Source organism: Sceloporus undulatus, chromosome 3 (genome assembly GCF_019175285.1).
Source record: "Sceloporus undulatus isolate JIND9_A2432 ecotype Alabama chromosome 3, SceUnd_v1.1, whole genome shotgun sequence".
Lineage (NCBI taxonomy): Eukaryota > Metazoa > Chordata > Lepidosauria > Squamata > Phrynosomatidae > Sceloporus > Sceloporus undulatus.
Window position 1 is genome coordinate 141,555,093 of NC_056524.1, and position 25,643 is coordinate 141,580,735.

The following is a 25,643-nucleotide window of genomic DNA, read 5'->3' on the forward strand; positions in this document are numbered from 1 at the left end:
TGAAATCCAGTCATTGAAATATTGTTAGTGTGGTTTAATCACAGATATGAATATTTTTAGGAAGGTTTGTAGGAAATTTGTTTAAACTTTAAAGTAATAAAAATCGTAAAGTAAAATAAAAATAAAGAACTGTAAGCTACCTTGGGTCTCATGTTGGGAGAAAGGTGGGATATAAATAAACTAAACTAAAACAAGTACATTGCATACCCTTGCATTAAGCAAACAGCTGGATAAAATGGTCTCTGAGGTTGCTTCCCACTCAATATATAATTCTGTGGAAAGTAATATAATGTGCAACTGAGAAAGAGAGCAGCTGCTGCTGATACCAAGCGGAGTTAGCGAGAAAAGGGGTTCATGGGTACTCTGGTAACAGGGACACAGAAAAATCTGTTCTGACCCTGAGGCCAATATGGGTGTACTAGCACAATAAGATTTTCATGTAGGCATCTTCATAGACAAAATCTGTAATCAAAGGAATAGGCTGGAATATGCCTCAAGCTGTATTAGAGGTGCAGACATGCCCATCACTTGCACAAGGAAGGGCTTACAAAATAATCTCAAACTCACCTTAGATCCCCCCACCACAGTACAAAAACAATCCCCGCCCAAATCTTGGATGTAATTATCATAGAATATGTAATAGAATCATAGAATTGGAAGAGACCACAAGGGCCATCCAGTCCAACTCTCTGCCATGCAGGAACAAAGAATCAAATCACTCCTAATTTGAACTGGTCTGGGACAAACATCTATCGTAGTGAAAACTGGTGAGCGGTTGTAATAGTTCTAGCTTATTCACCACGTAATTTTGTGTCCACCATTTGACAATGCCTACAATCCATTTTTGTAAGGAAATGTCTTACTTGCTGGAGCATGTGTTCCGTTGGCAAAATAAATAAATAAATAAATCATTAAACTTTTTGACATTAATTATGTTGCTTTTCTTTCCTGTACTTCCAGTTTTTATTTGAGTAGTCATCTGAGTTCTTGTTTTGCCTTCCATTCATTTGTATACATTATACTGGGAACAAAGGAAACACTCGAAAGCATTGTTTACTTCACTTGTAATCCGTTCACAGTTAGCAAATGGCTGCCCTTTGTTTGCTTTTTCTAGGAGTACAGATCCACTGTACAGAGCTGATGAGAAGATTGTTTCATGGGTTAAGTATTTCTTGGAGCCTCAGCAAGACCAGAAAAGAGTTTATATTTCTCACACTCCAGAGAAGTTGATTGTTAAACATGCTATTGTTTGTTCTGATCCCAAGATATTATATATACAGTTGCCCCTCCTAACTCACAGATCTCAGATCCATGCCCTCAAATACCCACAGAAGGGCAACCTCTGCTATTTCCCATGGTGCGTGCGCCCGGGCCTCACACACAGAGTGTGCTCCATTCAAGCCTATGAGGCTTGAATATGCGTGAGCCTCTGTTTTCACAGGAGGGGAGGGTCCAGAACAGATCCCTATGAAAACAGAGGGCCAACATTTCTAACCACAGAATGAGCAAGACACAAGCTCTGAATAGGGGTGGAAATAATATTTGAAAATATTTTTTAAATCATTTAAAAAAAAATTATTGACTATCAGGAAACCCTGGACTGATGAGACTCTTCAGAGTTTGGGTTTTATTCTGTGCAAAACTTGTTCCCTCCTATGAAACCACTGGGAGAGGTCATCCAGAGTTTTGGAGTTCAGTATCAGCAGTATGCTGATGACATCCAATGCTAGCTCTCCTTTCCATCAAACCTTAAAGAAGCTGTTTCTGTACTAAACCACTGTCTGCTGTCAGTAATGAACTAGATGAGGATGAACAAACTGAATCTTAATTCAGACAAGTCAGAGGTAGTGCTGGTTGGACAGAAGACAGATAAGGGAATAGGAACTATGCCTGTATTGACTGACATTACACCTCCCCTGAAATCTCAGGTTTCCAGCTTGGGTGTTTCAGCCTGGATACCCAGGTTTCGGCTTTGGCCAAAAGTGCATTTGCACAACTAAAACTAGTGCACCAGCTGCACCTGTTTCTTGAGAAGTCGGACCTTGCTAGGGTGATACATGCTTTGAATACATCCTGTTTGGACTATTGTAATGTGCTCTATGTGGGGCCACACTTAAAAACTGTTTGGAAAGTTGAGTGGGTCCGAAATGCTGCGGCCAGAACGCTGCCTGGGTCTGGCTGCAAGGATCATGTGAAACAGCTGCATTGGCAACCAATCTGTTTCCAGGCAGAATTCATGGGTCTGGTTTTGATTTTTACAGCCTTAAATGGCTTGGGTCTAGACTGAAGGACCATATCTCCCTATACGAGCCAGCCCAAGCACTAAGATTAGCAAGGGAAGGCTTTCTCTCTGTCCCATCGCCTTCACAGGCACAGTTGCTGATGACTTGGGAGAGAGCCTTCTCTGTGGTTGCTCCCAGACTGTGGAACTCCCTTCCATGGGAGGTCAGGTCGGCCTCCTCTCTGCTGTCTTTTTGCAGCAGCTAAAGACATTTTTATTTAGCCTGGCTTTTGCTGGATGAATTTTACTGTATAATGTGGTTTTTTTAATTGATTTTAACTATGCTGTTTTTAACTTACGTTTTAATATTAATACTATTGAATCATTTTTAACTTTTGTAATCAGTGTTTTAGTTCTATCTTTTTAAATTGTTGTAAGCATCCTTGAAGCCCATTTTGGGAGAAAGGCACACTATAAATCCCCCAAATAAATAAATAAATACAATATATTAATATTTCTGCAAATTATTTTTTTCTTGCAGACACAGTATTTCTGCTGTTCCAGGCACAGAAAATGCTGCCTTCTTTGCAGAAATACTACATGTGAATTTTGTGCAGAGTAAGTCCTTTCAAGACTAAATTGATCAGTGCTTTCTTTGAGAATAAAATTAGCTAGGAAGTGCACTGCTCGCTCTGCACTGACAGCACCTGGGATTTAAAATGATACTCTTTATATGCTCAAGGGCTTGGAAATATGTGATGAGACATTTCTTGTTACATTGTGTTGCAAAACCAGGTTCTGTTGCAACTAAAAGTAGTTGAATTAATATAATTACCTACACTATTCAATTGCACCATTACTGCATTTCTACTTCAATTTCAGGGAGAGATACTGTACTTAATTTTTCCTGGGTGGATGAGCTGCACTTTTCCTTCTCTTGCCTTTAGCTCCCCTTGTCTTTCCTCTGTCCAGGATAACTAGATCCCCCCCCCCCCCCGTAACATGTAAATCTCACACATAGGTCCCAAGCCTCTTGTGCTAGGCTAGAGGAACACATTGTCCAGTTCTGCGTAGAACCTTTATTTTTAATCCTCCCAATCTGACATTGGTCTGTTACAGACTGCCAAAATAAAGCTGCTTCGGGTCTCTTTGGAAGTATGCTGTTTAAACGATGCATGCATCCTAAGAATCCGAAAGCTGCACCAAAGCTGCACTCCAGTGCTTAGGAATGGAGTGTGGCTTTGGCGCAACCTCTGGACTCTTAGGACCCATGCATCATTTAAATAGCATACCTCCAAAGAGACCTGAAGCAGCTTTATTTTGGCAGTCTGTAACAGGCCATTGAGACCATGGAATTTGTGCCATTTTGTGTTGAGATTCTTCTTACAATTAGTTGAAACTTCACGGTGTGGAAAAACAGAACCAGTGAGTTTTGTAACAAAGGGGAAACTGAGTGAGTCTGTGAACATCAGAGATCTGTCCTTAGCTGTATACTACAGATGCCCTATTTGGTCTCCCAGTCTGTTCCCACAGTGGGCTTAGAAGAGACCCGTAAACAAGACATCAGCCCAATGTAATCCTTCAACTCATGTTCCCTAGCAACAGCTACTGAGAGCCATACTTTTTCTGATACAGGGCACAATTTATAGCCATCAGTATTTTTATATTTAATGTATTTGTCTAATCCCTTTTTAAAATCCATCTAAGCTGGCAGGCATCTCTACTCTTGTGATAATTAATTCCATAATTTAATTGTCTGCTTTTTTATACAAAAAAGTACTTCCTTTTCTTTGTCCAAAATTGTCTACCATTCAGCTTCACTTTATGATCCTTCATTCTAATATTACAATGAGGAGGGAAAATGTATCTATTTCATGTTATAATGAAATATACTGTACGTACTCAACTCTAAATCGACCTTATGCGTAAGTTGAGGGCAGGTTTGGCTGCCAAAAATATCAATTTGATATGACCCATGGGTGAGTCAAAGTAAACTTCAGGGCATGTAACAAAGGATGTAAAGGATAAAGCAAAATAAAACAATGCCAAGCAACTTAGAAAATTCTGGCAGACATTACTGTTTGTGTTCAACCTAAAGGCTGGATGGATTGAACTCTCGTAAATGATGGTTGTGGTGACCAATCACAAGCGGGGCTAGGAACACACACACACATATCAAAAAGGATGAAATGGCAAAGCAAAGAAATTGGTGACTATGGGCTGGAACAGATGGCACTAAAGGGGTGGCTTGATGCTGCCCCTTTGATCACTGGATAGGGGCCGTGGCAACCACACGCCGTGGCCCCAATCTGGCATTTTTCCAGCCCACAAAGGGTGGCTTTTCTGCCACCGCACTAGCTTTTCAGTGTTTCTGCAGTATGTGGCGTATAAACACCTCACTTTGGGAGTGCTGCAACACTGCCAGCTGTCTGTTTGGGCAGGGAGGATGATGCCGGCTTGGGGGTGTCATCAGGGCACGTGTCATTTAAATACCACACCCCCATGCTGCTCCTAAGCCAGCGTATTGTGCCGGTCTGTGCCCCTATGTTAGCAGTGGTTATAGCTTTTAACTTTAATGTGCTAACCTCCTCTGATTTTAACCCTGTAAAGCTGACAAGCATATACAAAGGTCTTATTCACATGTCCAATTCTTCTTGATGCTCCTTTGAGAGGAAGCACCAAAGGGCTGCCACTGCTGGCATTTTCCCACCAAGGCATTCAAAAGGGTCAGAAGTGGTGCCATATTAGAGAGTGGAGAGAATTGATGCTACTTTAAGTAACTCCCAGGACAGACCAAGCCTCACCTTCTGCAATTCTACTCAGAGAAGGAGATGTTCCCCTTTTCCTTTTATAATAAGAGTTTAAGTATAGTAATTAAACTGACCCATAGATAAGTTGACCAGGATTTTGAGGACAATTTTTTGACTAAAATTTCTAGACTTATACCTGAGTATATACAGTGTATAAAATACAGTGTAAGAGCCCTGGTGCAGTGGTTAAATGCCTGGACTGCAGCCGCTCACAGATTACAAGGTTGTGAGTTCAATACCCGCCAGGGACTCAGGGTCGACTTAGCCTGGCATCCTTCTGTAGGTCACTGAAATGAGTACCCAGCTTGTTGGGGGCAATTGGCTTACACTTTGTAAACCACTTAGGAAGTGCTTAAGTGCACTGATAAGTGTATAGAAATGCACTTGCTATTGCTATTAAATATATAAACACATATAATATCTCTATTATGTCCCACAATTTTTTTTTTAAAAAAAATTAATTTATATCCTGCCTTTCTCCCAAGGTAGCCTTTGTAAACTTTCAGAGAGATGATGCTCCAGCCCTTATATTACTTTGGTTATCAATCTTATTAAGTTTCACATCCTTTAAATATCTTTCTGAAATTTTAATGCCAGAGTTGTTCACAATATTCCCAGTATTGTCATATCTTAGATTTGTATAATGGCATCATGAATTTGCAGTTTCAAATTTGATTGCCACTTTCCACTTGCTTATATTGAACATCATTAGCTGTTTGGATGTCCATTTCCCCCAGTCTGGAGCTATTGTTCTGGAGTTCTTTGGAGCCCCTTTTTGTTTTAAATACCTGTAGTCTAAATAATTTGGTGTCCTCAGTAAAACAAGACACGCCATTGCTCACGCCTAACACCAGATCATTTATGAACAAGTGAAGTCCAGTCCAGATCCATGGAAACACAGTTTTCAGTGGTCTAGTATAAGAACTATTCATTCCAATCTCAAGTTCCTGTGTTTTAACAAGTTACTTATTTGTAAGAGGACCTTTCCTCTTATCCTATGTCTATGAGGGTTGCTCAGCAGTCTTTACTGGCTGACTTTTCAAAAACCGTTTGAAGCAAATGAAGCCTACCAGATCACAAAATGCTTGTTGGCTCTCTCAAAGGGTTGATTTAATTATTTAGTCAGAACGTTTGCGTACTTCTTTCCATTTTAAATAGTCTCAAAGTGGTTCACAGAGTTGACTCTCTCAAGGACTTATTTGATTCCACTTCAGCAGAATTTGTCAGTATATCTGCTTAATAATTTGTCTTTAATAATGCTTTATGTCCGTTTGCCTGGAAAAGCTAACTGGCCTGTACATTTTCTGGATAATCAGCTATCCTTCTTTTTTTTTTTTAAATGGCCAAAATTACATTTGTCTCTTTTAATCCCTTGCAATTTCAAATCTTATTTCGATGGGATTTCTCATATGAATCAACCTGGACAAAGAGGTGATTGCTGGAGGTGGGATCTGTCTCAGAAGGACATTACATATTTTGTTTCTCAGTTTTGCTGTGGAATTCTTTAAAAACCCTTAAGGTGGATACCACCTGGACCTTGTGATAAAGGCTCACTCTGCATTAGTCAGAGTTAAGTAAGTTAGGTGGCAGATGCTGTGGTAGCAAGGAGTAGTCCAGGTAAGATTCATTTTCCAGTTCAGTTTGCCTCTGTACATGGAACAGAGTAAGGTACAGGAAATTTTTCCTTAGCTTCGGACAGTAGAATCACTTTTGATGGCCCTGTTGGTGACTGATTTGCTTCCAGTTTCTCAGTATGAATTTAGAACTTAATCTCTTGTCATACCATCAACTCGTTGCAGATGACTTTAGCTCTGGTGTCATGTTTCCTCTTGTTTTTCATGTACAGCTGGAGGGGCTCCCCTAAAATATCTCCTTTCCTGCTATAGCTGAGATTGATCTGCAGTTGCCTATTGACTAGACTTTGTGATTGTGATAAAATTTGAAACACTTTTCTGTTTCATCATCTTATTGACTAGAAGGTAGTTTCAGGCTTTTACTTGCTGAAATAGGTGAAATTTAATAATGGCTCTCTACACAGAATTGACAAACAATGTTTTACGGGAAATATTTCTCAACAGAATTGATGGACTGCATACAGTGGTCTCTTCCTATATGTGAGAGATCCATACTAAGGAAGGTCAAAGAAGAAAGGATGAAGGCAGTCTTGCTGCTGAACATAAAGAAATAAAAAATAATGACAACGGAGGATCTACATAAGTTCAGTCGAGACAATGAGGAAACATAAATAGTTAAATAGTTGCCCATACCTTGGATCAAACTTTGATCAGAAAGTAGACTGCAATAAAATAAGAAAGCTAGGAATGGGAAGGGCAGCCATGGAAGAACTAGACAAGATCCCTAAAATCTAAAAATATACAATGGAGCATTAAAGTTAGAATAATCCAAGCTGTTGTATTCCCCATCACCATGTACAGATGTGAGATCTGGGCAGTGAAGAAAATGGATCGGAAGAAAATCTATTAATTTGAGATGTGGTTCTGGAGAAGAGTGCTGAGGACAGCCAAAAAGACAAACAAATGGGTCCTTGAACAGAGCAAGCCTGAACTCTCCCTGAAAGCCAAGATGATCAAATTGAGGCTGTCATGTTTTGGTCACATCATGAGAAGGCATGACTCATTAAAGAAGACAATAATGCTAGGAAAAGTATAGGATAGTAGAAAGAGAGGAAGACTGAACACCAGATGGATGGACTCAGTCAGGGAGGTCATGGGCCTGAATCTGAAGGACCTAAGTAGAGCAGCAGAGAATAGGGCATCTTGGAAATGTCTCGTCCACAGGGTTGTCCTGAGTTGGGGTCAACTCAAGGTCAGTTAACAACAACAACAACATCAAATAAAGCCTCTTTGCCATTTTTTGGATTGTTTACTTTAAAATCCCTACCTGTTTAAAACTTGCATGGGCAATCTGAGGCTTACTTCCCTTTCCCCATTCCCACTCTTACAACAAATCTGCTGGATGGCTGGTAACATTCATCATGTTTCCCACTTGAATCACACTCATTGTGGCCATCAAGAATGAAGTTCTGCTAGGGAACAAGGCATGTGCTCCTCTCATACCATCTTTCTCAACTGAATCACTGGAATGACAGTGGAGAAAGTTGCAGGCACTGATGGGTTGATGGGAGGACAATACAACCCTCCATAGGAAATTGCCCAAATCTTTATCTTCAGGTCCAAAAGGGATTTTAATTGCTCATAAAATCAGCATATTATTGAAATCATGTCAAAATGAATCTCATATAAAAGGTTTAGCATGATAAGAAAGCCTAATAATATCTTGAATAGCTTTTTGGACATTAAATTATACACTGTAGTGCCACAGTTCTAACAAATAAGAGATATGAAGATTGTCAAAAACCAGAGAAAGGAAGATACTTCTGGCTGGAAATTGTTCAAAGATCACAGATTGTATGAAAACTAAAAAGCACCTCTTTGTATATATTAAATTAAAATATAGCTAAAATACACACCAAAAAAAGTTTGCATTTAACACTAATTGAAAAAGAGCTAAACTTATTTTAAATCCAGCATCTCACGAATGTTCTCTAAAATATGCTGCTTGGTTATGAAGCAAAAGATTTTCTGTCTGTGAAGAATGAATAATGAAATCATTCTTTGTGCTGAATTTTAAAGAGGTTTTTTCCCCTCTCTGTATGGTTTACTTTTAAATTCCATTGAAGATCCTAAAATGTACTTTGAGTGAGTCGTTTCTCTCTTTTATAGATATTTATCAGTTTTACTATGTGCAGAAAGAAAAGAAGTGGTTCCCCCTCCTCCCCCGAGAATAATGGTTTGTATGCAAAGGAGGGAAACATTTCTTTTAAAAGCAATGGATTACTTGTTAGACATTGTTTTCCAGAGTAATATATTTCTAATCATGAGTAGTGAGTAATGTAAAATGTTGTGGGTTTTGGTGGCGGTGTGTGCCTTCAAGTCATTTCCAACTTGTGGCAAACCTATAATGGGATGTTCTTATCAAGATTTAGTCAGAGAATGTTTGTCGTTGTTTTTCCTGAGGCTTAGAAAGAGTGGGTTTCTCTGGCCGAGGGGATTTGAACCCTGGTCTTCCAGAGTCCTAAGGACGTCTACAGGAATTTTTCAGTGAAGCAGAGCTGCATAGTGGTTGTAGTTGCTGTTGTTGTTGTGAGCCTTGAAGTCATTTCCAAGTTATTGCGACTCTAAGGCAAGAATTGTTCAAATAGGGTTTCCCTTTGCCATCCTCTGAGGCTGATAGTGTGTGACTTGCCCAAGATCAACCACTGGGTTTCCATGACTGAGTGGGGATTTAATCATAGAATCATAGAGTTGGAAGAGACCACAAGGGCCATCCAATCCAACCCCATCCTTGATAGATGGCCATCCAGCCTTTGTTTAAAAACCTCCAAGGAAGGAGACCCCACCACACTCCGCATGAATGTATTCTGTTATCGAACAGCCCTTACTGTCAGAAAGTTAAACCTTGGATTCTTCTGGTTGTTGAGGAAGAACTTCTGAATGGAAACATTCTACTCTATTATCAAAGTGGCCTCCTCTAAATAAATCTTACCAGGAAAACTCCATGATAGGGTTGTCTTGTGGTTGCTGTAAGTCAGAAGTGGCTTGAAAGCACACAACTACAAAGCAAGAAGCAGTGTGAGGGAGCTGCACTAGAGGCTGGTGTGCCTCTAGAATTTCCCTCTAAGGTAGTGGATTTTTTTAAAAAAAAAAAAAGATGAATGATGTGATGTGCTTTAGTAGGACAGGGGATACAGCTACCACTGTGGCCTACATACAGTGCTTTTATGTAGGAGGTATGTTGGTAGGAGAAGTTTGAAAAGACACCAATAGGATGAAAGTGGTGGTTGTGTTCAACCTTCATCTCAGATCAGTCTCAGGAGTTGATCAAACAAGGGGAATTGGAAGTATAATCCGATGGCAATCTGAATGCACTCGTAGGGTTTAACGTTATTGCGTGACAGGTCGCCACACGCAAATTTGGGCAATGGAAAGTCAGTTCAAACGCAATCATGGGGTTTCACGTTATTGCGTGATAGACTGCCACACACAAATTCGGGCAATGGCATGCTATTTTGGGGCAATGGGGAGCCAGTTCAAATGCAATGCATATTCACGTAATTGCACAAAACTAGTGGCTTTAAGTGAATGCGTTCTGGCCCCACTTTCTTTTCATTCGAATTTAAGAGAAATTCCTCCCATTTGATAAACTCCTCAGTCCAAGCAATGTGAGTTCTGTATTCCTATTAAGGGATAGGAAATGCATTGTATTATCAGTCCTGGATGACGCCTAGCTCATCAGATTTACCAGCTGCTGATATTTGTTTCTGTCTTAGAAAATATATGCCTCTGATCCATCTGCCCATTTGATTTCACCTCTGGCACCAGATCATTTGCCTATCTATTTTGGACTACACTTATCTCTGGCTTGCTCCCATCTGATATCAGGACTCTGTTCCTGATACCACTTGGGAGAGTGACTTCTGGCAAATGCTGGCACAACACAGATGTGTGTATAGATCTGATTTTAAATGTGTGTCAGCTTTGCTTCTTTTCAAGCACAAGTTTGAAATGTCTGTCCTATTTCTGCATACATTTACTTTTGAAAAAGACTGCACAAAAATGACATTTATTTTTATAGACAGTTCTCCTAATATATACATTTTATGCCATGATGGTGAATATACTGTACAGATTTTTGGAAACAGTTGCTTAAATATACATGTTCCCCCAATATACATTTTTCCTGGGACACTTTTCTCTTAATTTACCCACTTTGTTTGCACTTATTTCTTAGAGAACTGTACCAGAAAAATTAGAGATAAGTGAAAACAAAAGGGTATATCCATTCCGGCTCACCTGTTGGTTCAAAAAGTACAAGTTTGGTCAATTGGGATGATAATTGAGATGGAACAGAATTCTCTTTCATCCCTAAAACATTGGCTTTCTATGTAGAAGCTGGGTTCTATGCATAGATCTCTGGCTGGATTGAAACGAAAGACAAACTACTTGTTAAGAGCTGGGGAAGTGAGTAGTTTTGAACTAATAGTGTTGAATGTTGAGAAAGGTATTTTAAAAGAACTAGACCTCCCCTCCCTTTCCCTCTATGTGGATGGATTTATTTTTTACAAAGCAGTCTTTTCAAAGGCTGGTTCTAAAAAAACTGTCATGGCCTTTCAACCACTTGAACAACAGCGGGAAAAAACACACACCAGAAAACACTGTGCTTTATCATTCTTGAACAGCTACTTAAAAACAATGTGCAAATATTAAGAGCTGGAATTGTTGATTGGTAAAGCTAATAACATCAAAAAATATCACCTAGAATTGCATTTCAACCTCAAAATTTAAAATTTAAAGACTTGAGGTTATATTACTATGCGTGTACAGTACTATGATATGGCTAATTCCCTGGATTAGAATATCAGATAAACCACTGTTAAATCTAGAAGGATTTAATAAACTATATGGATGGCATGGATATCTATGGTATAAGAGAGTCGAGGTGAACCGTCAGTTTGAAGACCACGCCATCAGGAAATCATTAATAAACGTTTGGAAGAAAGTAAAACAAACATTCTATAATCAAGTTCCTACTTGGTTGTCACCCCAGGAGGCTTGGAACATAACTCTTCCCTTAGAACCCACCACTCCTCTAAAATATAAAGAGTTAATTAAATGGCAGAACAACAGACCTTTATTGAAATCTAGCATGGAGTTGGCTGAGGAAGGTATTAATTGCCCATGGTTCCCTTATTTGCAGTTAAAGGAAAAGTTCTTGGTGGATGGAAAACAATATGGGTTTATGATCAAAAATAATGAATTGGATGAAATTATTTTTAAACCAGAGAAAGGTATGATTTCTAAATTATATAAACTATTTCTTTTTAGAGAGATGGAACAAGAAACTATTAAGGAATGCACATTAAAATGGGCAAGAAACATAGGTCACACTATAAATTTAAATGCATGGGAAAGAGTATGGGGAAGAGATCTTAAAATAACTCTGTCTATGGACATGAAGGAGAATTTATACAAGATGGTGCATCGCTGGTATTTAACCCCATGTAAACTGGCAAGAATCAACAAAGGAAAGGAAGGAAGATGCTGGAAATGCATGGCTAATCAAGGAACATTTTATCATATGTGGTGGCTATGTCCCAAAGCAAAAACATTTTGGAGGAAAATACATATGATAATATCAAAAGTGCTTAAAAGACAAATAAAATTTGAACCTGAATTATTTCTTTTGAATATGGTGGAAAGTAAAGAGGACAGGAAACACTTAAAATTTATCCTCTATTTAGTAACAGCAGCAAGGATGGTTTACGCGCAGAAATGGAAAGATAAAGATGTTCCTTCCTTAGATGAGTGGCTTATGAAAAGTCTGGAAATGTTAGAATTGGATAAACTTACAATGTATTTAAGAGGGAAATGGATAGACGACTCTGAGGATGATTGGACCCGGCTTAAAGAATTTTGTAACAAAATTTGGATATAAGATCTTGTATTAGTAGCCCTTTGGATCTCTCAGAAAGAATATATGAAAAAACAGCTGTAGGCATTAAATAACAACAAAATTTTATTTATATATGCGACCTTTCTTGTATACTAAGTATGATCTATTATATGTTCCAACTATAAACAACAACTCCAAGTATTGTAGTAAGAGATGTAAGAGGTATGATATAACATACCTGTAACAAATCACAAACCAATATTAACCAAAAGTCGGTAACGACCACCAGTAGTAAGAATACAATTATAATATTGCTCGAGATACAAGTCAAGCAAAAAATAATAATAATAACTGTTTAAGGATGGGAGGGAGGGAAGGGAAAGGGTAAGGTGATTTGGGATGTAATAAAAAATATTAAAATTGTAAGGTACATAGAAAACTTGTTAACAATCGGAGAAGTAATTATATACGAAAATGCATTATGACTAGGATCTTAGTATATAGTTTATGTAATATTAGAATTAACTTTAAGCCCTGTACATAACAATGGATTACTGTTGTATCTTTTAAAAAAAAAAAAAATTAAAAAAAATTAAAATTTGGGTAGATTCACAAAACTCCCTAGAAGCTCCAAACTCAGTCACTTTACAAGAGAAGTAAGAAGTAGTAACAGCTGCAGAAGAAAAGTGACTGTCTAGAAGCCGAGTAGCTTTGATCAAAAAGCCACAGTCAAAAATGCATTGTGAGTATCAGCAAGGTGGAAAATGTCATCATATGTTAATATTTTATTTAAAGAGTGGCTAGCTTAGAATCATAGAATCATAAAGTTGGAAGAGACCACAAGGGCCACCCAGCCCAATCCCCTGCCACTCAGGAACACAGTATCAAAGTACCCTCAAGAGATGGCCATCCAACCTCTGCCTGAAAAGCTCCAAAGGAGACTCCACCACAATCCAGGGTGGCTTTTTCAACAAAAGCTTCACAACTGGCTCCTTTAAGCAAGTTTGAATGCTCTCTTTTTGTAGTGAGGTACTAACTACCCCCTTCACCCACTCAGCCAGTCCCTCTTTGACCTGTTTGATAAGCTAGGAAGGGTAAGGGAAGACTCTTCAAAAACACACACACGTGGCGGCTCTTTGAGGATCCTGTCCACATCTTTGGGCTGCACAAATTAAAAAGTATCTATTAACACTGGACAGACAGGAGCCAAGGTTACATCCACTGGCATTGTATCAACTACAGCATGCGCACTGGAGCGGATCTGAGAAACTTTATCTAAAAAGTCCCATGTAAATTCTTCCCAGTGGGTTGTCAAGACTCTGCATTTTCTTCCTGGACACCAGTGTGTAATAGACCTCTGAGCACTTAGAACAACTCTGTAAACAGCTCCCTGCAGATGCAAAGGTGGTAGCAGGGAGCCAAATCCAGAGTTACACAGCACAGATTTCATTTCACAGACTATGCCATGGTAATGAATCTTCTCAACTATCACTGCATCTGTCAAGTATTCTAAGCCCTGCTACAGCTTAGCTTTATACTATTACATTTAATGAAGCTGTTTGGGGGGTTCGGTGTGGGTGTGACTGTGTGATGTTTCTCTATAAATTAACATTATCTGTCTCAAATACATCAAGCCATAGCATCCGCTCTGGGATCAGCGATAAGAGCTGGTACTATACTGGAACAGTGCCTCTTTTCTCTTCACATTGTCATGGGAGAACTCTTGATCTAATAGGGTGGATGTGGGTGAGAAAACTTAAGGAAAGTATTATAACTGTTGGTGGAAAATGTTTAGTACCCCTACGGTCTGTCATGCTTTACACTCCTATTTTTTAAACAAGGACTTTTGGGGGAAAGAAATTAAACAAGAAGAGGACTCTGTTGTTTTATGTTTCATTTCAGGACATAAGGAACTTATGTGGTCGTCCATATGATTCTGAGTTTATACAATCTGAAATTAGTATCATTCAGACCCAAGACACAGAGCAGCGCAACCTGGATCCACCCAAAAACAATGCCCATGCTAAGTGCACAACTTTCACAATTGTCCACAAAAAACACTTTATTTTTCCAAAATGGCTTAGAATAGGATTAGTCTTGGTGGTTTACTGCTTCTCCAAATTTAGACATCTATGCTTCCATGAACCTGAACAAACAGGTTTAATAATAAAACAAGGTCATCTTTAGACACTCTTATAAGCAAAAGGGCAACAATGGTTCCAGATACCTATGAAAACCTGCTGTACATTGCTGAGATTTCCACATAACTATGGGGTAGTTACACACAAGTGAACTGTTCATAACTGACACACTATGAATGGGATACAAGCCAGACAAAATAAAGTAGTGTTTTTATGCTACTGATTTAGGTTAGATGTGAACATATGTTTAATTTTCCTTTGACACCATTGATTCTCAAAGGTGCTAAATCTGGGCTAAATTATATGTAGCATGCATCTTGCACTCTTGTATATTTTCAAGTAAAACAAAAACAGAACCATGCTGCTAACTCAGTTGTCAGAATGTGGTTGTAGTCAGAATTAACTCTAATTTGTTCTGGTTCATACACATATTCATAGATAGTATATACATAGTTGCTTGGTCTGTGTCTTACTATGGAGTCCCCAGCCACCTAAAATCATACTGTGATCCTGTGGATCTTGAGTGAACCACAGAACAGGTTCTCTTTTACCCAATTACATATGCATTTATTTTACACATGCATGTAATTAATTTTAAGTGGCTAATTTGGATTTACATAGGATTGCCAGGTTGAATAGGGAACTACCCTTTCACAGATTTAAAAGTTAACAGATCCTAGATCAGAAAGACATACCATAAAGTTCTATCATGTGGAATTATAGCACATAATGCTCTCCCACCCTCATAAAATCCACAGTATTTTTGGGTGGGTGGAGGGTGGGAGTAGCAGCAGAGATGCATCCAGCGTCATTCCTGTAACTGGATAAACGTCAGTCTCATATTGCATGAGTCTAGCTGCAGGACTGGAGCTGGACTCTTAATTGCCACAGACCCCCACTCTCCAAACTCCTCAAACTGTAGAAAAAGCAATCACATCTCAACATTAGGAAGCATTTCCTGACAGGAAGGCTGTTTGACAGTGGAATATCAAGATGGATCATTATTGGTCAGTGCCCAACCTACCATTTTGGGGCAAGGTATTGGAGTGTGTGTTGGCCTTGCAGCTCTGGATTTCTGAATGAAATGCATGTCTAGATCTATTTTAGTCTAGTTTCAGGCCTAAATCTGGAGCAGAGACAGCTTGGGTCACCGTGGTGGATGACCTACACACAGAACTGGACAGGGTGTGTGTGTCCCTGTTAGTTCTGCTGGACCTCTCATTGGCTAACAGTACCATTGACCATGGTATCCTTCTGGGTTGATTCACTGATGAGGGACTTGGAGGCACTGATTTACAGTGGCTTCATTCCTTCCTGGAAGAGTAAAACCAGAAGATTGTGCCTGGAGGCACATGTTCAACCTCCTGTGGTGCCTTAAGGGTCTTTTTTGTCCCCCATGCTATTTAACATATACATGAAACCACTGGGGGAGGTCGTGCTGTAGTGGCCTCATTATATGGGTGACACTCATCACTACTACTTTTTCCATCCAATCCAAGGAGACTGTCTTGAACCAAAACCAGTATCTATTATCAGTAATGGCCTGGATGAGAGCAAACAAATTGAAACTTAATCCAGAGAAGACAGAGGTGGTATCAATATATGGATGACACCTGTCTCTACTACTCCTTTCCATCCCATCCAAGCAGACCGTCTTGGACCAACAAGCAAACAAATTGCTACAGAAAAAGAGATTCCACCTCAACATTAGGAGGAATATCCAAACAGTGAAAGCTGTTCAACAGTGGAACACACTCCCTCAGAGAGTGATGGAGTCTCCTTCTTGGAGGTCTTTAAACAGAGGCTGGATGACCATCTGTTGGGGGCGTGCCTTGAGTTCCAGCATGGCAGAGGTTTGGACTGGATGGCCCTTGTGCTCCTTCCATCTGTGATTCCACCATACATATGTTTCTTTCCATGTGTGTTATGCTTATGAACCAAAGAGAGCATTTCCTCTAAGCTCTGGAAATGCCAGCAATTTTGACATATTTTCAGGAAAGAGAGATATCAGGAAGCTGATGTGATGATTCTTTGGGCCTGCTCTCCCCCTGGTTTAAAAAACAAGATGAATCTCCAGAAGGTTAATTCCAACTGAAAATGTATTGAATATATTCTGTTTTAAGTCATTTGTTAAAGCCTGGAGTTATTCCAGGAAATTTCATGTCTAGAATACTTTATTGGTTTGTGTTTTTTCCTAACTGGTGTTAATTCTGCAAACAGAAAAAAACTTGGCAATCAGGCCTGGATTCTGTCCACTTAAAATGTAGTGTTATTTTAAAGGTTTTGTTATGTCAAATTTTTCACTTTAAAGGTAATTTCTGTAAAGGCAGGGTATGTCATGGCACTCTGTTTAGCACAGCGTTTAAATGTGCTACACCAAAGATGCGCTGAAAGCTACTGTCACAGCGCTAGAGCACCCTTCCAGCTTTTTGGGCTTCTTTGCGCCATGGAAAGGCCAGATCGAGACCATGCCGTGCAGTTGCCATGGCCCTGACTCCAGTGAGGAATGGGCAGCACAAAAGCTGCCCTTAAGGCCGTCTGTTGAGCCCCTTAATTTCAAAGGTGCTACATGACCCTTTTTATAGTGAGATTCTATAAGGTTTTAAAGGCTGTGGTCATCCCTTTACTGACTTCTTGTGGCACTTCAGATTTATGATGTTAGGGTCACTAACCAAAAATCAAATCCATCAGGCATTCATAGTGCAGGAAGTGCAGATGTCATGCTTGCTGTGACTCCTCACCAGCAGTTTTCCCAGAGTTCTCTGTGATTAGACATATAGGTAGAGGAGATCTACCATAAATTATGTAAAGAATAGGTAATTCAGCACTTAAGCCTACTAAACTACTCTTGCACAAGTTGCTACACCATAGATCCACAGTAGAGTACTCAAAGGTAGAAGGGCAGTTATATACTAGAACAGTGTCCCCAAAATTGTGCTCTTTGATGGGATTTTGGGACTACAGCTTCCAGAATCCCAAACTATTGGCCAACATGGCTGAGGCTTCTGGAGCTGAAGTCCAAAACTCTCTAAGGGCACTTTGGGGAGCACTTACTAGAAGAAAGTCAAAAGGAAGTTGGATGATGATGTTCTCCAGGTCTTGTAGAATGATTCATCTCCCCATCAAGAATGCGAGGGGCGGCAGAAGACCCTAGTCCTTTAGGTGAACCCGAAACATATGTCTGTAGTTTCATAACTGAGTTGACTAAGTAGACATAGTCCTTTGAAGAATTCCCAACAGTGGCTAGCTGCCATTGAAGATGGTCAAATAAGCTTAAAGCTCTGCTTACTGCTGAAATTAATTGAATTTATCAGCATAATCTAGAGATAATATTCTTTTTGCATTAAATGGGAATGAATGAAAAGGTGCCGAGTACTGTCAAGAAAATGGTATGTTACAGCTTTTCATTTTAAAAGATATGAACCGACTGATAGCTACCTTGAGGATTAATGACTGCAGTGAATACGAGATAGTGCCCAGCAGTAATAAATGAACAAATGCAGCTAAAATAAATAATCTCCGTAAGATGGACACAGTCCTCGTGGTCAAGCAATCCATCTCCAGAGAGATTTTCATGAAAAATGAATTAAACTTCCAGTTGCAGAGGTGATCACTCCTGTTACAGAGATATTTCAGCTTTGAGAGAGCTAAGATGAATAGTATTGCAACTCCACTAATATGGCTCTTCCACAAGCATAGAAAACAGTAAAAATAACCTCAGAATTGAAAGAATGAGTGCAGTTCTACAAGATAGCTGACTGAACTTGAAAACCACCGCTGCAAATGTAATTTATGTTTGAGGAGGTCCTGAAAGGACAGAAGCAAAATGCTTGCTTTCTTTTTTAATGAATGGCTGTTCGAAGTTTGTCCAGAGATGGCAGTCCTGGCCGGTAACACTGTCCATATCATTCAGTCTCAGCCCGACCACCATTAAGAAAAGGAAACTGATCTAGATATTATCCAAATCCTATGGTGCTTAAGAAATACAATCTTTCCGGTCATAGCGAATCATAGAGTTGGAGAGACCTCTAGGACCAGAGAAGAGACTGCTAGGGCCAACCAGGTCTTAACCAGACAGCCTGATCTGCAATGCAATATGCTAGATCATAACATACATGACATAGCCCAGAGACCTCTATGACAGGGGAAAGCATTTGAGGAAATTACCAGACAATATTAAGAAAACAGAAAACATATGTTATAGATGTCGATTCCCACTGAAATTAAGGTTTAGTGGCCAGAAGTCCTGCCATAGTCAAAACATCACAGGAAGCAGTGGAATTGCTAGAAGGTTTAAGCATACCATCCACAGGATCATCAAATTTCCCTATATTCCAGGAAGTTTTCAGCTGATTATTGGAGGGGATGAAACATATAAATGAGCATCTCCTCAGATTATTGCATAAAGAAAAGTTGTGTTGTTATCAGAATAGAGCACAAATTACTCTTTTATTACTTGGCGGTCTTTTTGCTCTCTGTCTCTCTCCTTTTTTCCTTCCTCTCCTCTAATCACACTAACTTTTCACATGCATTCATACACTGCAATGCCACAAGATACATAATACAATGCTTAGTGTTAAAGTTTCTTAAAAGGGCATTGTGATGGTTTTCTCTCTGCTTATCTTTTGTCTCAGTGTTGTTAATTTAATTACAAAAATAACGGAGCTTAATCAGCATGGAACTTTAACTTGTTGGAACACAAAGCAGTTGTAAAAACATTTCTATTCCTGTGAAGCCGAAGGCTTTCACAGCCAGCATCCTTAGTTTTTTGTGTGGGGGGTTTGGGGGGGTATGTGGTCGTTTCTGGAGAAGAGTTTATTCCTGACGTTTCATGTGCGTCTGTGCTGGCATCTTCAGAAATGGGGGACATGGAGTTGTTGGGGGTCGTATATATACTGTGTGCCTTGGTTGGGGGGGGAGTGATTTACCTATTAACTGTGTTGGCCTGTTGGTGAATGGCCAGCCTCAGGGTAGGAGGAATATGCAAGAATGCTGTGTTTATTTAATAATTAATTTTTTAATGTAATGTCTGCTGGGGAACCCTCTGACCCTGAGTGGTGTTGATTTGCCTGTGCTGAGTTCTTGATTCAGCACCGCAAGACTCAACACATGAAATGAACATCCCCCAGGATCAGGAGATTCCCCAGCAGACAGGATCCCTAACTAAATAGCCACAAAGCTTTCTCACATATTCGTCCTACCCTGAGGCCTGGCATTCACCAACAGGCCAATACAGATTAATAGAAAATCACTTTGCTTTGTTCTTTAGCATTTGAAAAAATGTTTGTAGCTTTCTCAGATATTTTTTTGGGTATTTCAGCTATGTGGCCCTGTTCTAAAAGAGTTTCTTCCTGACGTTTCACCAGCATTTGTGGCTTGCATCTTCAGAGAATGCTTGCCTGGAAAAGTAGGGTATATATATACTGTGTGATCCTGGGAATGCCGGAGAGTGATTTGCATGTGTATTGTTCTGTTGCTGATGGCAGGCCTCAGGCTGGGCGCTAATGCAAGGAGGATTAATGTCTGCTAATTGGTGATCATTATCTGCTGGGAAAGCCCCTGAACTCTGAGCGGTTTCCCATTTGCATTTGCTGGTCTCATTTTGCTATTCTTCAGGACTGTAGCCAACTTTGTTCACTTAAGGGTTTCTTCTTTCTGGTTGAAATATCCAGATGTTTGTGGGATTTCAGTGGCTTCCCTGTGCATCCTGAATGGTAGTGTTGGCCTGGTCAGAGTCAGGGGCCTTTTCCCAGCAGATAATGCGTAGCTCACCAGTTAGCAGACACTAGAAACAATATTTCTAATTTAATTGTAGGTCAACTGGAACTTCTTGTAGTAATATTTACTGTATTTGCTTGAAGTATGACTTTATACATATGATTCAATTAACCTTTTTTTTAACGTATCAGGCCTATTATTGGTCCTGCTTTACCACCTGGCTTTAAGAAAAACTTCGGGAGCTGCTGAAGAAAAACAGAGTAACATAACTCAGGTATGGGTAAAAACAAGAAACTACTTGCACCACAAAAGAGATTTTAGTGTGGAAAGGACCAAGGTATATTGATGTCTGGCCAAATTCTTATGTGACAAGTTGGGTATATGGCACTATGAATCACCACTGGGTTTTGAAAGTGTCCAGCTGGTTAGTGAAACTGAAGAGTTCTGTGTGCAAATCTGAAACACAAGGGAATTAATCAGCTTTCTGAACACCAAATGGGCAGAGATTCTGCATGTTTGAGATCTACATGTGCATATAGTATAAGGTCTCTATCAAATTAAGTGGAAAATCAAATGTATATTAATAAATCTATAAAGCAAACAGGAAGAGAAGGTACTGCATTTGTGTTCTCAGATGGACTGAGTTTTTTGATTGTAGGACATTCAGTCATACAAGCTTCACCCTTGATTGATAGAGTTCAAACATAGGTTTATCATCTATCTTACATTTGTAACAGTGCTTGAATTCTGAGCTGTGCAGAATGAACAGAGTTGATATTTGGGCTCAAGAATTCCAGTATATTACTAATTTGACATGAACAAATTTGATATGGGGCCAAACAGTGGGAGTAAGCTGTGGGTTGGGGGCAGCAATCGAGTTGCGGCCTGTTTAGATGCAATATGCTCTGACCTGCCCCCCACACTGCGGGAAGCTGCAGAGCTGACCACCCGTGCGCTGGCTTCACGTGTTTTGGCGGCATGGCATTTACACTCGCCAAAAGCCATGGTAGAGCAATTGACCCTTTTTCCACCCCAATAAGAGCAGCATTTTGCGCTTCTTTTTGGGCCAGAAAAACACAGACCAGGCTATGCCATGCAGTTGCCATGCCTTGATCTGGGCTTTGGCCCTACGTCAGATTTCGCACTCTTGTTTGTCGAACAGAAATTAAGGCTGTCTCTTTTTGTTTAATTGATTGCTACTTACAAGTTGAGTATCCCTTATGTGGAAATCCAAAAATCAAAGTGTCCACATGGGTGGCTGATTAATCACTTTGCTTTCTGTTGTTCAGTGTACACAAACTTGGCTTCATTACAAATTATTTAAAATATATGTAAAATTATTTCAAGCTATGTGTATAAGGTGTATAAGAACATAATGTTTCCTGTTTAGACTTGGGTCCCATCTCCAAGATATTTCATATAGTTATATGCAAAATATTCAAAAATCTGAAAAAATAATAAAATTACTATCTACCAGCATTTAAGATAGGGAGACTAACCTGTTTTGTCTGTGAACAACTTATCTCTGAAAATATTTGTGAGTTTGTAGTTTGGAGAACTTTTTAAAAATCATTTATATTACGAGATAACAAATACAGACCACTATAAATAATGCAGCTGACAGGATTAAATAATTATTAAAGTCTTCCCAGCTTAACAAACTCCACAATATAAATAGCTTTCCAGCACATGTTCAGAATAATATAAAATCAAAGATGAAATTTAAAATTGCTGGAATCTACATGCTGTATATACTGTTGTATAGTCAAGAAATTAGGTCAAAAAATGAACCAAGAACCTGGGTTGACTTACACACAGGTCGTGCGTACTTGACCGAGCCTCTCTCATCTTGCCAGGCTCCTTCCGCAAGGGACAGCCCAGCTGGTGAGTTGCTGGGAAGGGCAACCGAGGTTGTGGGTCACATCATCACCCTTTCCAGCCTCTCCCCAGCTAGGCTTTCCCAGGGAGGGAGCCCAGCTGGGGACAGGCTGCGGGCGTGGTCCCAAGACCGTCACCCTGGAGAAAGCCTAGCTGGGGAGAGGCTGGGAGGTGCCAATCTTCCTGCAGTCTCTCCCCGCCGGGCTGCCTCCTGAAGTCTGCCCCGCCACGTCAACCACACACTCACACGTTTACCCAGACAACCCCACAGTACCCACGACCGCCCGGAGCCTCACACACAACCCAACGGACCTCCCCCAGCCCAACACTAACAACACTCACGACACACCACATAAGCTACCGACACTGAACGCCGCCAGCCAGGAGACCGATACGGCGTACGGTGTGCGGACAACCGCGTGCACAACCACGCACCCCGGCCCGCATCCCGCCCCCTATGCCGGTGGTTGAAGCCGAACCCAGACGCAATAGGTATCCCCACACATAGCTACGCGGTAAAGGTACGGGCGACTGACCAGTGTACACTTCCGGCACGGCCATCGCACCAACGCTACTCGCGCAGCCGACAAGGAGGCCCAACACACAATACTCCCCCGCGCATCATCGGAATTTGCTGACGCCCAGGACCTGTCTCGGAGTCCCTACCGCGCCCTGTGCGCTGGTGCACACAGGGCCGCGTATGCACACACACCACGTTGAAGCTCCCACGCGCAACTGCCCTAACGGGGATACCCTCTCTCATCCAGGAACCTCGATCATCGCGGAGTGTCCCAAAGGCACCTACTTAGGAAAGATGGGTTGTTGCCTGGTTGCCTCCTTGAAGGTCGCCCTTAACGACCCTTTTTCGGACAAAGCGAGACACCTCGGGGACGGCCTGGCTGGCGAAGACGCCAGAAATGGTAAGTACACCAGCTCGTCATTTACTTCCCTGAGTGGGGAACATCAAAACAGCTTCTGGGCGGATCCTCCAACAACTCCCGCTGCACCCCAAAAGCAGATTGTCCACAAACCCGCAGGCACCGACAGTCAAAGCAGCCACCCCCTCCCCACCCTCCTCCCAACACGACGGACTCACCAAACCCGCCTGAACCCCCCACCCGCCCCCTGCCGCTGTCCCCCCCCCTAATCCATCCATCCCACCTATATACCTCACAACCCGCAACAGAACCCAACGCGGGCACACACAGCCCCCGTACCCCCCGTCCACACCCCCCACCCTACAAAAACACCCCGACACCAAGAGACTGTTAAAGCAGTCCCATCATCTACGCCTCGCACTCGTTAGACGTCCATAGACTCTAGTAATCGTGACGTAGTTCAAACAACGCTGGGCTTTGCCACATGCCCCCAGCCCGCTCGAACGCTGCCATCTACTCCCTGATGACAAACACCACTGGACTAGCACACTTCCACTGCCAGTCTTGCTCTTGAATCAGGACCTTTTCCATATCTCTTCTCTCCTTTCTGTACATCTCATGATAGCCAGTGCTTGCACACCCTTCGGGAGATTCAGTTTTCAAAGGCTAGCAGAAAGTTTGGGTGACTGGTCCCTGCGGTGGTCGGGGATTCAGAAAATGCTCATCGTGTGCATGCAAGCACAAACGTGTGTGGTAGATTTAAGTAAAAGGTCAAATTAAGTGCCTGCTTGAGGAAGGCAAGCACTGTTTAGGAACCACTGAGCAGAAACATCAATTGGAGGAAGTTGGAATGAGGCGTTAGTGTGGGATGGTTATAACTAGCGAAGGAATTAGGCTGGGAGTCGGCAGTAAATCGCAATAACAAATTTCATCTCTACTAAATAAACTTAGAGATCCAGGGTTGAGGTGGTATTGGTGTTGAGCATTGGACTACAATCTGGAGATATGCGTTTCAGTCGCTCCTCAGCCATGGGAAAACTCACTGGGTGACCTTGGGTGAGCACACACTCTCCGCCCCCGAACACCCAGATTAGGTTCACCTTATGGTCTCCATAAGTCAGAAACACCGAGTAACTTAAGCAAGTAATTGACTCAAGCCTTAGTCCCACTCACATTTGTAGTATGTAATCATGTGATAGCCCTCGCATTTGTAATTGTATGGTTCAATGACCGAATAAAATTTTACTTACTGAATCGCCATGTAAATTTCTATAACTTCCTTATAGTGAAACTCCGCACTCTCTAAGTGGTTTGCAATGTGTAAGCCAATTACCCCCAAGCTGGGTACATATTTTACCGGACCTATCAAAGGCTGGAATGCTGAGTCAAACCTTGGAGGCCCGGGATTGAACTCACAACCTTGTGGCCTGCAGTACCAGCATTTCTTCTTGTGGTCTCTGTAATCCTACAAATGGGTTTCACTGCTCCCCTGCGCAGTCGCTGCTCTGAACCTACTGGAATCCTGGGCAGAGTTAACTCTGCCAACATTATGAAAACTTTTTGGCTGTAACTCCGCCCACCCGTTATACGGCCCCTGCCTTCCCGCTCTTTCCCCCGTTCCTTTTCCGCCTCGCTAGCTGCTTCAGGGAAAAAACTTTCGCTTGCTTTGCTGCTTGGAATCACTTTCACTTTGACCTCTGACTGTCCATCTGCCCACTTTCTTTGTCTTCCCGCCCCTTGGTAACTTCGGACTTTCGGACTGTTGACCTCGTTTACAGATTCTCCCATTGGTTTTGACGACTTCGGAAATGCCTGCGCCTTTCAAGAAGTGCGACATTTGCGGGGGCAAGGTGCCCGTCCAGGACCCGCACTCCTCCTGCCTGCTGTGCCTGGGCAAGGACCACGACACCAAGGCCTGCCTGCTCTGCAGATCCCTCTCCTCCCAGGCCCGGAAAAACCGTGAGTCCCGGCTCACTTCGGCGATTGCCCTGGGGAAGGTGCAAGAGGGAGGCTCGCGGTCATCTTCTGTCCTGCCTTGGGCGCCCGCCGCCTCATCCTCTCGGGCCAGTGTGTCCAGCGTTGGATCTGGGAGAGCCGCCGTTCCCAGCGTGGTGTGTGTCCCGGCCAGGACCCCTTCCACCACCTCCGATGTGGCCCGTGGCTCCAAACCGCCCAGTGCCACCGACAAACCCTCCAAGCGCCCCCACAAGTCGTCGGGGACTGAGGGTACCGAGCCGACCTCCAAACTGGCGGGAAAATCGGAGGGCTTGCGTCCGAAGAAGGCCACCGAGCCGGAGGTCCACCTCGCCTCGCCTTCATCCACCAAGGCGTCCAAGGCGTCTCGCCACGCTCCGAAGTCCAAGGAGCTGGCTGTACTTTTGGAAGGGGAGAAGTCTCCGAGACCCTCCTCGTCGGCAGCGGCTGCTGTCCTCCTCGACCTCCCGGACAATCCGTTCTTCCCAACGGAGGAGCTTCCCAGGCCTGGGAAGAAGAGGCACCACGACAAACCCGGTCGTGATCCTGC

The 25,643-nt window shown here is 41.7% G+C and overlaps 1 protein-coding gene across 1 annotated transcript in view; it reads left to right on the forward strand.

Annotated features, from left to right (window-relative positions):
* The window catches only part of GPALPP1 (GPALPP motifs containing 1), a 47,463-nt gene that overhangs the window by 10,838 nt on the left and 10,982 nt on the right, over positions 1-25,643 (forward strand). The window contains exon 3 of the mRNA XM_042460318.1: positions 20,555-20,637. Within this exon, the coding sequence (XP_042316252.1) occupies positions 20,555-20,637 (83 nt within the window). The remainder of the gene's footprint in view (positions 1-20,554; positions 20,638-25,643) is intronic.